General features: G+C 36.1%; 1 protein-coding gene across 1 annotated transcript in view; it reads left to right on the forward strand.

Moving 5' to 3' along the window:
• FAM117B (family with sequence similarity 117 member B) overlaps positions 1-15,145 on the forward strand; it is a 74,028-nt gene that overhangs the window by 40,157 nt on the left and 18,726 nt on the right. The window contains exons 3-4 of the mRNA XM_055573127.1: positions 5,937-6,029; positions 7,011-7,124. Of these exons, the coding sequence (XP_055429102.1) occupies positions 5,937-6,029; positions 7,011-7,124 (207 nt within the window). The remainder of the gene's footprint in view (positions 1-5,936; positions 6,030-7,010; positions 7,125-15,145) is intronic.

The following is a 15,145-nucleotide window of genomic DNA, read 5'->3' on the forward strand; positions in this document are numbered from 1 at the left end:
CATCTAACTCCTAGTTTTACAGGTGAGGAAACTAAGGTCCAAGATCATAAAGCCAATTGTTGACTGTGTCTTAGTTGGGTGTGGTTTCTGTCTCAGCAACTTAACTACAGTTATAATTTAATTAAATCTTTGTATAATCATTTAATGTTTCTCATAATCATTAGATGGCAAGCCCATGAAGGCAGGAACTGTGTCTGGCTTGCCCATTTTTATATTTTCATCCCCAGAAATTAGTACTATCTATACTTGATGGAATAAGCACTCCAGGAATATTTGCAACGGATTGAATGAGCAGAACAGTTAAAGCTTTATGGCTAGTGAAGAATGAAAATCATTTTAAAGAGTTAAAAGATCCTTGATACTGATTGTTGAAAATCAGCTAAGGTACATCTTGATTTAGACTTTAAATTTACGTCACTTGATGGTTGCTTGATCTCAGCACTTTATGAGAGAGCGTCCTTTTACAGGACCAAGTAAATACACTTTGCAGTGGTTTTTAGATTTACATATTGGTTTCCAGAATTCCATTAGTTTGTTTTCTGTTTTTTGTTCTGCTACTCTTAAAACTGAGCCCCACTGTTAGGGTAGATACTTAGGATTCGAAATTACCTTGAGGGTTATACTCCAGTTGCAACTGCAGAAATGAAAATGCAGAGTCTGTACTCTGCGTTGAGTCTTGTACTCATCAAAAGTAATGAGTCTTTTAAGAAACTGTGACTCTAAGCCAAAGAATTCTGTGGTGGTTGGTGGTTTGGTGGTTTAGTTGCTAAGTCATGTCCGACTCATTGCGACCCCATGGACTATAGCCAGGCTCCTCTGTCCATGGGATTTTCCAGGCAAGAATACTGGAGTGGATTGCCATTTCCTTCTCCAGGAGATCTTCTCAACCCAGGAATTGAAACCGGATCTCCTGAATTGCAGGCAGATTCTTTACCAATTGAGCTATGAGGGAAGCCCTCTGCATTTATTCTAAATCTGTAACTTTACTGAGATTAGGGCATGGTCGTATAGAAAATGAGTAAAAATTCTTTTCCCATTTAGGTTATTACAGAATATTGAGCAGCATTTCCTATCCTATACAGTAGAATTTGAAAAATAGAAACCTATATATGTATAACTGAATCACTTTGCTGTATACCTGAAACTGACACCTTATTAATCAACTGTGCACCAATATAAAATTAAAAAAGGAAAATGAATACGGTCTCTACTTGCTTTAGCTTCATCCACATGTGATGTTTAAATTAGTGTGAATGTATTTCCTTCAATATTTCTGCAACCCCCTCTTTATTTCCTCTACAGTTTCAGATTCAGTGGGTTCAGATATTTTGCCTTACCAGTAAGAATATACAGTTTTATAAATCGTTGGGAGCCCCTTGTTCTGTGGAAGTTCAGTAAGTCTCTTCAGCGAGTTGCTGTGATCTAGCTCTAGCTACCACTTGACTGGTGTTCCTGTCTTTTGTTTTGTTTGTAATGCTTCCCACCATTTGCCGGGATAGTTTACACTCTAATGCTCACAGCAGCTGCCCCTAATCCCATAGAATCTTGCCTGCCTGCTTTTCCTGTCCTTCCAGGTTTGGATTAGGTGCCTTTCTTAGGGGACCTCAGTCATCACATTATATCCAAATTGGCTATTTATCCTTTCTCTCTTAGAAAAAACTCTTTGAGCATAAAAACTGTATTTTCTCTCTAACTCCAACACCTAGTCTAGTACCTGATATGTTAGAAGATACATATTGCTTTCCAGTATACAATGCAAAATTGAACAAAATTGATACATACTTAATTAAAACTCAATTTTACTTTGTATTAATTCCTGAGTGTCTTATAATAAAGGTTTGGCTTCTTAGTTGAACAAAGAAAGCAATTATCTTTTGAATTAGGAGGTTAAGTAAAATTAATGACTTTTGCTGAATATTTTTTCCTGCCTGAACATCTTATCACTGAAATTAACAATGCTGTCTTTTGCTCTTTATGCTTATTTTTATTTGTTTTGCTAATTAATGCTCCTTTTATCTTTACTTTGTTCTTAAATCTATAAGAACCTTCTATATTCCTTTGCTTTTCCTTGAGTTTTTATACTTATATTGAATATCTTTAGTAATTTCTCTAATTTTTAAAAGCTTTTTGTTTGGAAAAGTCTCAAATTTATAGAAAAAATCACAAGAATTAAGATTGAGCACCAGGGTATTCCTCACCTATATTTACCAATAAACATTTTTGCATATTTTGTGTTCTTTAATATATAATTGTTGTTATCATTGATGTTATTATTTGCTCTTTGTAATTTACAGACATTGTGACTGTTCTCAAATACCTTAGAAAGTATATACAAACACAGACTTTAAAAATTTAATTATCAAATTCAGAAGATTTAGCATTGATGCAATTCTATTCTTTATTATATGGATAAATAGACCCTTTTTTTTTTTTGGTGTGTTTCCCCAATTATGTTCTCTGTAGCAGTTTCTTCCTTAAGCTAGAATCCAGTGAAGGAGCACAAGTCAACGTTTAAATGTCATATTTCTTTAGAATTCTTTAATTTAGAATAGTTCCTCAGCTTTTGTCATTTGTGACACTGATATTTTCTAAGGATGCAAGGTGGTATTTTGTTGAATCTCAACCCGGGTTTATCCATTTTTTAAACAATGTGATTCAGTAATAACATTTTTTACAGAAATACTGTAGTTGATGTGTGTTCTTTGTGCATGTGCATCAAGAAGTGCCCAATGTCAGTAATGTTGTTTCACCCACCGGATACCCTTTGTAACAGTACCTGCACAGGCTGTAGGGAAATATTTGAGACTATAAATATCCCATTCCCCAACAGACTTTCACCCATTGTTTTTAGCATTTGTTGATGATTCTTGCTTAAATCAACAATTACTGTAGAAGTTCCAAATGATGACTTTCTAACTCTTGTCATTCTTCCTGCCTTTGTTTGTTGGTCTAATACTTTTCGATAGAAATGGTTCTTTATGAAATTGTCCAAAATGGATTTAAAATGTCAATTGATACAACTTAAGATTTTTTTCCCTCTCTTTAACTTTTTACTAAGAGAATGTTCAACATACAAGAAAACGGGAAGGACATGTTAGCTGTCATTAGATTCAGCAGTTTTAAACATAGCCATGTTTGTTTTACCAACCTTTGTGCTTTTATGTATGTATTTGCTGTACTTTCTCAAAGTGTGTTGCAGATTTCACATTTTATCCCTAAATCTTTCAGCATATATCTTCTTGTATAATCACAGTGCCATTAGCTCACTTAGGAAAATGAATAATTACATAATATCATGTAACGTCCAGTTCATGTTAAATTTACACAAGATTTCTTTCTTTTTTACCAGGATCCATTTGGAGAGTCAAGCATTTTACTTAGTTTCTCTTAGTTCCTTTTAATTTAGAACAGTTCATTTTCATTCTCATACTTTCTTTCAGTTTTAATAACGTTACTTTATGTTGTTTTATGAATGACATATTTGTAAAGGAGATACTTTATCCTTTTTGAATTAGGAAGTAACTGTAGAATATGTCTCTGCACCAGTGAATATCCTGTTCCTTAGTAACTTTTCACCTAATGTTTTAGTGTCCATTGATAATCCTTGCCTAAAGGTGATTTTTTTTTTTTTCCCTTAAACACAAGATAGCATATTCTATACATTCTTCTGCAATTTTGTTTTCACTTAAAGGCATCATTTTATCCATATAGAAAAGTTTCCCCTGGTGTTAAAAGTTTTTTTACATCATATATGTAAAGAGGTATTACTTTGAATAGGCTATACATTTTTCATATAGTGCAGAATTTGAGAGACATCTTCCCCTGAGGCAGCCACTGATACCAGTTTCTTTTGTTACCATGTATACTCTACATGTGTATATATTCTTTCTAGCAGTCCTATCTATAAAGGTAGTTGCTGTACATACTGTACTGAGCCTTGACCTTTTCATTTAACAGTATCTCATGGAAATTATTTTGTATAAGTACATTTTAGATTTCCTTGTTAATTTTTATAGCTGCATATTATTCTGTTGTAAAGATAAGCCATAATTTATTTGGCCAATCCTCTGTTTGGTTATGGTGGTGATTATAGTCACTAAGGTGGTTAAAGTCCCTGATTGGGAAGAATTGAGAGCAGAAGGAGAAGAGAGCGTCAGAGGATGAGATGGCTGAATGGCATCACTGTTGCAATGGACATGAACTTGGGCAAACTCTGGGAGGTGGTGAGGGACAGGGAGGCTAGGCATGCTGCATTCCATGGGGTTGCAAAGAGTCGGACACGACTAGGTGACTGAACAACACTAGTCGCTAAGTCTTGTTTGACTCTTTGAACCAATGGACTGTAGCCTGCCAGGCTCCTCTGTTCATGGGATTTCTCAGTCAAGAATACTGAAGTGGGTGGCTTTTCCCTTGTTCAGAGGATCTTCCTAACCCAGGGATTGAACATCTCCTGTATTGCAGCCAGAATCTTTACTGCTGAGCCACCAGGGAAGCCCAGTCCTCTATTAACATTTTTCTAATCTCTTGCTTGCACAAATGGTGCTGTAGGGAATAATATATGTCATTTTGTGCATAGAGGCATAAATTTGTAGATCTGTGATATAAAGTACCAAAAGGTTATTGTGTCAAACAGTCTGTACATTTGTAACTTTGACAGCAGTTGCCATGTCACCTTCACTAAAGACTGTACCAATTTTACATTACACCAGCAATGGAGGAGAATGTATGTAATCAAATTGCCTAGTCTTAGTGACCTTAACTTGCATTTCTCTTATCATGGGGTGAGGCTGAGCAGTATTTTCATGTGCTGAGAATGACTTTTTTCCCCCCGATACAGTGTTTTTAAGTTCTGGATTTTGTGTAACCACTAAGAATGTAACATTTTTGAAGCTGTACTCTGCAGTTATTTAAACCAAGAAAAGACATAATTTAGAGATTAAGATTATAAACTCTGGAATTTTAGGTTTATATCTTTGACTTCACCACTTCCTAGCTGTGAGACCTCAGGCAACTTCCCTAACCTTTCATTGTCACAACTTCTTTATCTACAGACCTTGAAGAACTTTGCGTATGTATTAAATCAGATAGCACAGTGATGACCTTTCATTTACTTTCATAAAGCACAGTACCTAGCACATAATAAGATCACAGGAATGTTGGCTATTATCAGTATGCATTTGCTCAGTAAATGGTATGCTTATAATTATATAAAAATAGTAATTTTTATTAGTAATAGAAATGAAAGAAATAGGCTGAAGTATTGCAGTTAGGTAACTGGTGCTGAAGAATTATGGGTAATTTGCGTTATTTTAAGTATTTTGTAATACCTAATTTTTCTGTAATAGGCATGTATTTTGTAATAGGAAAATAAGGTATACTTTTTTTTAGAAAGGAAAAATGTTTTCAGGTTTATTGAGATATAACTGACATACAACACTGTAAAGTTTAAGCCATACAGCATAATGATGTGACATATGTGTAGCAAAGAAAAAAAAAAAAACCATAAGCTTAGTTAACATCCATTACTTCATAGTTACCAAAAAAATCATTTTTCCTTGTGATGAGATCATCTAGGATCTACTCTCTTAGCAACTTTCTAATACACCATACAGCAAGTGTTAACTATAGCCATTGTGTTGTATATTATATCCTCAGTACTTATTTATCTTGTAACTGGAAGTTTATACATTTTGACCACCTTCATCCAATTCCCCCTCTGCTAACCACAAATCTGATCTCTTTTTCTATGGGCTTTTTTCTTTCTTTTAGATTCCATGTGTGAGATCATACAGTATTTTTTTATCTTTGTCTGTCTGACTTATTTCATTTAGCATGATGCCCTCAAGGTCAATCCATGTTGTTGCAAATATGGCATTCACTATTGTTAAATGATTTACTATTTTATTAAAACCTCTTTCTTCTCTTTCCCATTATAGACAGAGAGTGCATGGGCTGAAGAATACTCTGAAAAGAAGAAAGGGTCTCACAAACGTTCAGCATCGTGGGGCAGCACAGATCAGCTTAAGGAGGTCAGAAAAATGGTTCCAAGGAAGTGGGTGTGAAAGTTTGATCCCTTGGTTGACTAGTTCCCAGAACCTGTGAGCTGCAAAGATTTGTCAGTTCCATTGTTTTTTAATTTATTTCTTTTTTTTTTGGTGGTGGTTTTGTTTATGAGAAATAATACCAGAAAAACAGAAAGATTTGAATAGGAAAATATACATGTAACTTACCTGATTATGTGGTTTTTTTATTTTTTAATGAGAATCCATAACTGTTAATATAATTAAATATCAAATGTATGAGATTGTAGTGATACAACAAATTCACTCTTATTATTTCTATATACAATGGTAAGTATTTTTGATATTTAGTAACCCAGTATAACCAAGTTGATTATGGCCCTATGTTATGATTACCATTTTTTGTGCCTATAATTAGCACATTTGTGTTTTAAATATAATGTAGCCATAAAACAGAAAAATTCAGTCAAGGAATAATAATCATAATTAATAATCAGAGATTAATAAAAATTATATTTGTTATTTAAAGATTGTATCTAAATGCATTTCATGGCTTGAATTGATTTTTAAATAATACTGTTTACTTTTTTGGAGTGGTTGAAGGTAAGGTATTTGATAAATCTAATTCTGAATAAAATGTGACTTACTGTAAGGAAAATCAGAGAATAATTATCATTGTTTTTGAATTGTTTGTGAAAGCTATAAGGTATAATTGCTAAAAGCTTCATTTGTTTAATACTTTTGGGAATCTTAAAGGTGCAGAACAGTGTTGGAACATAATTTTTTCTTTGAAAGAAAAATATACATTTATACATATAATAGATATGTGTATATATATATATAAAATTTTAAAAGTAAATCAGATTTTTGTAGTATGGTTTAAAAACTCAAAAGATATAATAGGGTTGAGTTTTATTGGTTATTATTAAGCAAGGATATGTTTTATGTGATGTGGAAGACACTCTGACGCACTTATTTTCCCCTTTTCAGATTGCAAAATTACGCCAGCAATTGCAGAGAAGTAAACACAGCAGTCGGCATCATCGAGATAAAGAAAGACAGTCTCCATTCCATGGCAACCATGCAGCTATTAACCAGAGTCAGGTAGGAGACAAGATACCACAAAATCCAGACAAGGGATATGTTGTTTTCCTGGTGTTATGTTATTGCATAGGTAAATGTTTATGATAAAGATGTTCAAAAGCATGTTTGAAACAGTGATTAAATACTGAATCACAGCCTTCATTAAAAAAAAAAACAATACTAAGTTGACAAAAATGATATTTTCCTTTAATGATATGCGTTCTAGGAGATATAGCTGGTTACATATTTTGAATTTTGTCTTTGTCAGTTTGGTATATTGGAGGCAGAATAATACAGATGAGCATTGGCTGTGGAGCTAGAGCCTGGATAAGTAACCTGTTCAAAGTCTCAGTTTTCTCATGTGACAACAGAGGATGATACCTGGCGCATGAAGTCTTTTAGTAGAAAAGGTCTTTAACTGCTTTGATTTCTTAATTGAACCCTATGAACTGCTCTTGATTGCTCACCCAGGGAGCATTTCTCTTCACTGAAACTGAATTGAAATTGGATGGCATCCCTTGGCAAAGAGAGAGCAAGAAAAACTTTGCCTGTTCCTTTTTTAGGTTGATAGCTTCTGATGATTGTCAAGTATATGTGGATTGTTTTCAAGAGAAAGTATGGGTGAAGGTGTATTTTTTTTCAAACTAACTGATTATGTCTTAAAATATTGATAGGTGGGTCAAACTTGATTTTACAGATTTATAGTTTGATTGCAGTTTGGCTTCCAGTAACGTTTTTCCATATATAAGCCATTTTAATTATAAAATATGAATATACATTGACACATTTAAAAGCCTAAACAAATTGCATTTATATTTGGAGAAATGGAAAATGCAAAATTGGCCAAGTAAGAAGTGAAAAATTTGAATAGACTATTGGGATACTAAATATTCCACTCACAAAAGGCCACAGACCCACCTGGTTTTACAGGTGAGTTTGCCAACCTTCTGCTCCCTCTAATTCATCTATAAATAATTTAGATGCATTTCTAAGAGATAAATCCAGTTCTTATTTCCTATTCATATTTTTATTCCAAGTAGAGTAAAGTTAAAATTGAGTTTTATTGAATTTTAATTGATGGATTTTAGCAGTTTATAACTTTCTGAAGTGGTTTTTTAAAAAGTTGTATTTAAATTAACAATTACAGTGGTAAAATTATCCAAAAATTTTTTTCCCCTGCAAGTTGAATTTGCTTAGTAAAGACTATTGAAGTTCACATGAACTTCACAAAGGTGCCTCTTTGTGGAGAAGGTGAGGACTAGAAAATACAGTAACTTGAAAAATAAATTCATGTGGCTTGACTTTTGTACACTTGACACACCAATCATCTTGACTACTTGACTTGCTTTATTGAGTGTTAAAGCCAGTCAGAGATCAAGCACATGTGTATTATGATAGCTATGGCAGTAGTATTCAGAGTTAATTGAAACTTTAAGACTGTGAACATGAAAATATTATTCAAGTCATGATTGTGGCTTTGTGTAGTGGATTCTCTCTCTAAAGGAGAAAGTACCACTTGGAGTTATGTGTGCTTTGAGGCCATTCCTCCATCCACGCAACATTTATCAAATATCTGCCATATGACTGGTATTGTAGTACTCATTAGGGGATGCAGTGATAAATGAAATGTTGGGGCTTTCCCCCCACCAAATCTCAGATAATAAGTAAACAGTTAATTTTTATACAGTATAATGAGTATGTTGATCAGGAAGTGTTCAGAGTATTGTAGAAGGAGCATTTATCCTTGAATTGACAATGAGCCGTCTAGAAAGACTTCTGGAGAAAGTGGTGTCTAAGTGATCCATGAAGGATAGGTAAAATTTAGCCAGTTTTGGGCTTCCCTTGTGGCTCAGCTGGTAAAGAATCTGCCCACAATGTGGGAGACCTGGGTTCGATCCCTGGGTTGGGAAGATTCCCCTGGAGAAGGGAAAGGCTAACCACTCCAGTATTCTGGCCTAGAGAATTCCATGGACTGTATAGTCCATAGGATTGCAAAGAGTCAGATAGGACTAGAGATCTTCACTTTCACTTTCTGGACACAGAAGAAATCATGGCTCTAGGGATGGTTGATAGTAAGAGATTAAGTTAGCCAGAGCTGAAAGTCTTCATGTCTCGGTTGTTAAGAAATTTGGACTTTGTCCTTGAAGCACCTGAGAACTATTTGCTACAATGCAGGGGGTTGACAGGAGATCAGATATGCATTTTGACATGATCATTATGAGTTCAGAGTAGAGAATGAATTTGGTACAGGACAAGATTAGGGGCAGGAAAATCTATAAATAGATTTATAATCCATGTAAGAAATGATGGTGACCTAAAGTAAGGTAGAAGCTATGGAACTGGAGAGAATGGACAAATTTGAGTGATATTTAGAAAGCAATAATTAATAGTTGAACTTGAGTAAGTACTTCAGAGAAGGCAGTGGCAACCCACTCCAGTACTCTTGTCTGGAGGGTCCCATGGGTGGAGGAGCCTGGTGGGCTGTAGTCCATGGGGTCGCACAGAGTTGGACACGACTGCAGCAACTTAGCAGTGAGTACTTACAATATGGGAACACTATACTCAGCTTTTGTATACTAAGCAGCGACTTAGCAGTGAGTACTTATAATATGGGAACACTGTACTCAGCTTTTGTATATTTAAGCATTTAATCCTCATCTTTGAAATGGAGATTGTTACTATTCCAATTTACAGGCAAAGAATTAAGGCTCAGAGAGTTCATGTATCTTGTTCAAGGTCATATGAGACAGAGCTGGGATTCTAATAGAAGCATTTTGACTTCAGAGTCTGAGTCTTTAAACTTTTTTAGCTTATGGTTGATGATATGGGAATGATGGACTTATAGGAGTAAAAGGTAAGGCCAATTCTAGCATTTAAATATGATTTAAGAAATATATCCACCTACCTCACACCATGTACAAAAGTAACTCAAAATGGATCAAAGACCTCAATATAAGAGCCAAAACTAAAAACTCTTAGATGAAAACATAGGCATAAATGTGATGTTGGATTAGGCAATGGTTTGTTAGATATGACACCAAAAGCACAAGCAACAGTAGAAAAAAGTACATAAATTGGACTTTTTCATAATTAAAAACTTTAGTGCTTCAAAGATAAGCTACAGAATAGGCAAAAATATATACAAATCATATGAAACACTTGTATCTAAAATATGAAGAACTCTTGAAACTCAACAATAAAAAGACAAGCCGTCCAATTTAAACATGGACAAAGGATCTAAATAGAGAGTTCTCCAAGGAAGATGAGCAAATAGCCAATAGGTGTGCGAAAAAGATATCTATCATTATTTGTCTATAGGGAAATGAATACAAATTCCAGTGAGATACTACTTTATACCCACTAGAACAGCTAAAACTAAAAAGACAAATAGCAGGTTTTAGAAAGAATGTGGAGAAATCAGAACCATTATATATTGCCAACAGGAATGTAAAATCCTGTCAGCACTGTATAAGCTGATAGGAATGTAAAAAAGCCTAGTAGTTCCTCAAAAGGCTTAATAAACATAGAGTTACTGTATGACCCAGTGCTTCTTCTCCAAATTATGTACTAAAGAGAGTTGAAAACATATGTTCATAAAAAAACTTGTACACAAATGTTCATAGCAGCATGGCTCACAGTAGCCAAAATTTGGAAACAACCCAATTGTCCTTCAACCGATGAGTGGATAAATATAATGCAGTATATATCCATACAATGGAATATTCAGTTCAGTTCAGTTCAGTCGCTCAGTCGTGTCTGACTCTTTGCGACCCCATGAATCGCAGCACACTAGGTCTCTCTGCTGCTAAGTCGCTTCAGTCGTGTCCAACTCTGTGTGACCCCATAGACGGCAGCCCACCAAGCTCTGCCGTCCCTGGGATTCTCCAGGCAAGAACACTGGAGTGGGTTGCCATTTCCTTCTCCAATGCATGAAAGTGAAAAGTGAAAGTCAAGTCGCTCAGTCCTGTCCGACTCTTAGCGACCCCACGGACTGCAGCCTACCCGGCTCCTCCATCCATAGGTCTCTCTATCCATCACCAACTCCCGGAGTCTATCCAGACCCATGTCCATAGAGTCGGTGATGCCATCCAACCATCTCATCCTGTCGTCCCCTTCTCCTCCTGCCCTCAATCTTTCCCAGCATCAGGGTCTTTTCAAATGAGTCAGCTCTTTGCATCAGGTGGCCAAAGTATTGGCGTTTCTGCTTCAACATCAGTCCTTCCAACGAACACCCAGGACTGATCTCCTTTAGGATGGACTGGTTGAATCTCCTTGCAGTCCTAGGGACTCTCAAGAGTCTTCTCCAACACCACAGTTCAAAAGTATCAATTCTTTGGTGTTCAGCTTTCTTTATAGTCCAACTCTCACATCCATACATGACCACTGGAAAAACCTTAGCCTTGACTAGACGGACCTTTGTTGGCAAAGTAATGTCTCTGCTTTTTAATATGCTATCTAGGTTGGTCATAACTTTCCCTCTAAGGAGTAAGCGTCTTTTAATTTCACGGCTGCAGTCACCATCTGCAGTGATTTTGGAGCCCCCAAAAATAAAGTCAGCTACTATTTCCAGTGTTTATCCATCTATTTGCCATGAAGTGATGGAACTGGATGCCATGATCTTAGTTTTCTGAATGTTGAGCTTTAAGCCAACTTTTTCACTCTCCTCTTTCACTTTCAAGAGGCTCTTTAATTCTTCTTCACCTTCTGCCATAAGGGTGGTGTCATCTGCATATCTGAGGTTATTGATATTTCTCTCAGCAATCTTGATTCCAGCTTGTGCTTCATCCAGCCCAGCATTTCTTGGTGTACTCTGCATATAAGTTAAATAAGCAGAGTGACAATATACAGCTTTGATGTACTCCTTTCCCTATTTGGAACCAGTCTGTTGTTCCATGCCCAGTTCTAACTGTTGCTTCCTGACCTGCATACAGGTTTCAGAAGAGGCAGGTCAGATGGTCTGGTATTCCTATCTCCTTCAGAATTTTCCACAGTTTGTTGTGATCCACACAGTCAAAGGCTTTGGCATAGTCAATAAAGCAGAAATAGATGTTTTTCTGGAACTCCCTTGCTTTTTTGATGATCCATTGGATGTTGGCAATTTGATCTCTTGTTCCTCTGCCTTTTGTAAAACCAGCTTGAACATCTGGAAGTTCACAGTTCATGTATTGCTGAAGCCTGGCTTGGAGAATTTTGAGCATTACTTTACTAGCGTGTGAGATGAGTGCAATTGTGCTGTAGTTTGAGCATTCTTTGGCATTGCCTTTCTTTGGGATTGGAATGAAAACTGATCTTTTCCAGTCCCGTGGCCACTGCTGAGTTTTCCAAATTTGCTGGCATATTAAGTGCAGCACTTTCACAGCATCATCTTTTAGGATTTGAAAAAGCTCAACTGGAATTCCATCACCTCCACTAGCTTTGTTTGTAGTAATGCTTTCTAAGGCCCACTTGACTTCATATTCCAGGATGTCTGGCTCTAGGTGAGTGTGAGTTACCACACCATCGTGTTTATCTGGGTCATGAAGATCTTTTTTGTACAGTTCTTCTGTGTATTCTTGCTACCTCTTCTTAATATCTTCTGCTTCTGTTAGGTCCATACCATTTCTGTCCTTTATTGAGCCCGTATTACTTGGTTACAAAAAATGAATGGAATACTGATACATACGACCATATGGGTGAACCTTGGAAACATTATGCTAAGTGAAAGAAGCCAGACACAAACGAACACATGATTTCCCTCATATGAAACGTCCAGGAGAAGCAAACCCATAGAGACAGATTGTAGACTGGTGATTGCTTAAAGGTAAGAAAGTTGAGGGAAGATGGAGAATGAGTGCTGATGTGTGAGGGACTTGTTTTTTGGTTTGATTCTAAGATTAATTGTGATAATAGGGGTACATTTCTGTTCAATTACTGTTCATAAGCAGAAGTTGTACACTTGAAATGAGTGAGTTGTATGATACTGTGAATTATTTCTCAATAAAGTTCTACCAAAAAATGTGTACTAACCAACATAAAAATGAATAGATAAAATGCAAATGTAATTGTCTGGAAATAATAGATTAGATGCTAACAAAGAACCCAGAAGTAACCCAGGAGGTCTTATAACTGTAGAAGGTGAGCACGGGTGCTCTGAGCTCAGATTGTTTAGCATAAGATCTGAGTCATGCTGCTTGCTAGCTGTTTGAAGTTCCTTGGGTTCTCTGCATTATATTACCTATTTGTTGTGTTGTTCTGAGGATTAAATGGTGCATGTGTGTGTGTGTTAGTCACTCAGCTGTGTTCGACTCTTTGTGTTCCCATGAACTGTAGCTCTCCAGGCTCCCCTCTCCATGGAATTCTCCAGGCAAGAATACTGGAGCAGTTAGCCATTCCTTTCTCCAAGGAATCTTCCCAACCCGGGGATTGAACCCTGGTCTCCTGCATTGCAGGCAGATTCTTTACCATCTGAGCCACCAGGGAAGCCCACTAAATGGTATTCAGTTTAGTCCAGTCACTCAGTTGTGTCTGACTCTTTGTGATCCCATGTGCTGCAGCATGCCAGGCCTCCCTGTCCATCACCAACTTCCAGAGCCTGTTCAAACTCATGTCCATCAAGTCAGTGATGCCATCCAACCATCTCATCCTCTGTTGGCCCCTTCTCCTCCTGCCTTTGGCCTTTCTCAGCATCAGGGTCTTTTCCAATGAGTCAGTTCTGCACATCAGGTGGCCGAACTATTGGAGCTTCAGCTTCAGTCCTTCGAATGAATATTCAGGACTTATTTCCTTTACAATTGACTGTTTTGATCTTGCAGTCCAAGGGACTCTCAAAAGAGTCTTCTCCAACACCATAGTTCAAAAGCATCAATTCTTCGGTGCTGAGCTTTCTTTATGGTATAGAGTATTATAAAACAGTTAATGTAATTCTTGGCATAGAATAACTGCTCAATAAATCTTAGGTTGCCTCCAGTTGGATTTTTCTTTAGGCTTCTCTGCCAATTCATATTTAACTTATTTTCTAAAACTTTAATTATCATAAAAATATTTACATGCTTATTACAAGAAACTTTAGAAACTAAAGTCAATAGAAAAATTATATCTCTATACTGTATGTTTTAAACTTATACAATGTGGTATGTCAATTATCTCAATAAAACTAGAAGAAAAACTAAAAATAAGAAATGTTAGACCTCAGTCAAGCTGTTACTTTAAAAAAAAAATCAAATAGGAAAAAAAAAATCATCCAGTTTCACTCTATAAAGACAGCTATTCCTTAAATTCTTTCTTTTTCCTTTTTCATTCCTTGTGGAGATCATACCATGTATTAGAGTATGTATTTTTAAAATTTTATTTAGTGTGGAAAATGTTTGTTATTCAGAGGGCTTCAGAAACATTTTTAATGTTCCAGATTCTGTAGAGCAGTTCTCTAACTTTGGTCATTTAGTTGGGTCCAGTTACTGTGTGCTTAAAGCTTTTTTCTACATCATACTTTTCTAGGGGTAGGAAAATAACTTTCCATTATTTGGTTAATAAGTTTAAATATCTGGGGGTTCTTTAACTTTCCTCTTCATAGGCTCTCCAAGTTATTACAGTTTTTTTGTTTGTTTGTTTGGAGTTCATGATATGTAGATGATTATTTGGGGGGGGAGGCGATTCCAGCTTTTATCTTTACCCCTTTACACTAAACAAAACAGAAGAAATTTTATAGGATTAAACTGCAAAAGTAGTTAATTGGTGGAACACATGCATAAAAAGCCAGATAGGAAGACAAGCTTGTTTATACTGGGGGACCCAGTGCTCTGTGACTACCTTGAAGGGTGGGAGGTGGGAAGGGGAAGGCAGGTTCAAGAGGGAGGTGACGTGTGTACGCCTGTGGCTGACTCATGTTGATGGATGGCAGAAAGCAGCACAGTATGGTAAAGCAGTTCTTCTCCAATTCAAAAAAAAGGAGACATACGTGAATGACAGTAGTTTGTAGTTTTTGGAAAAGACATTAAAAAAGAAAAGTCAAAGTACATGTTACTGTTTGTAGCACACTGTTTACATCAATATTAAAGGGGAAAAAA

The sequence above is a fragment of the Bubalus kerabau genome, chromosome 3 (genome assembly GCF_029407905.1).
Source record: "Bubalus kerabau isolate K-KA32 ecotype Philippines breed swamp buffalo chromosome 3, PCC_UOA_SB_1v2, whole genome shotgun sequence".
NCBI lineage: Eukaryota > Metazoa > Chordata > Mammalia > Artiodactyla > Bovidae > Bubalus > Bubalus kerabau.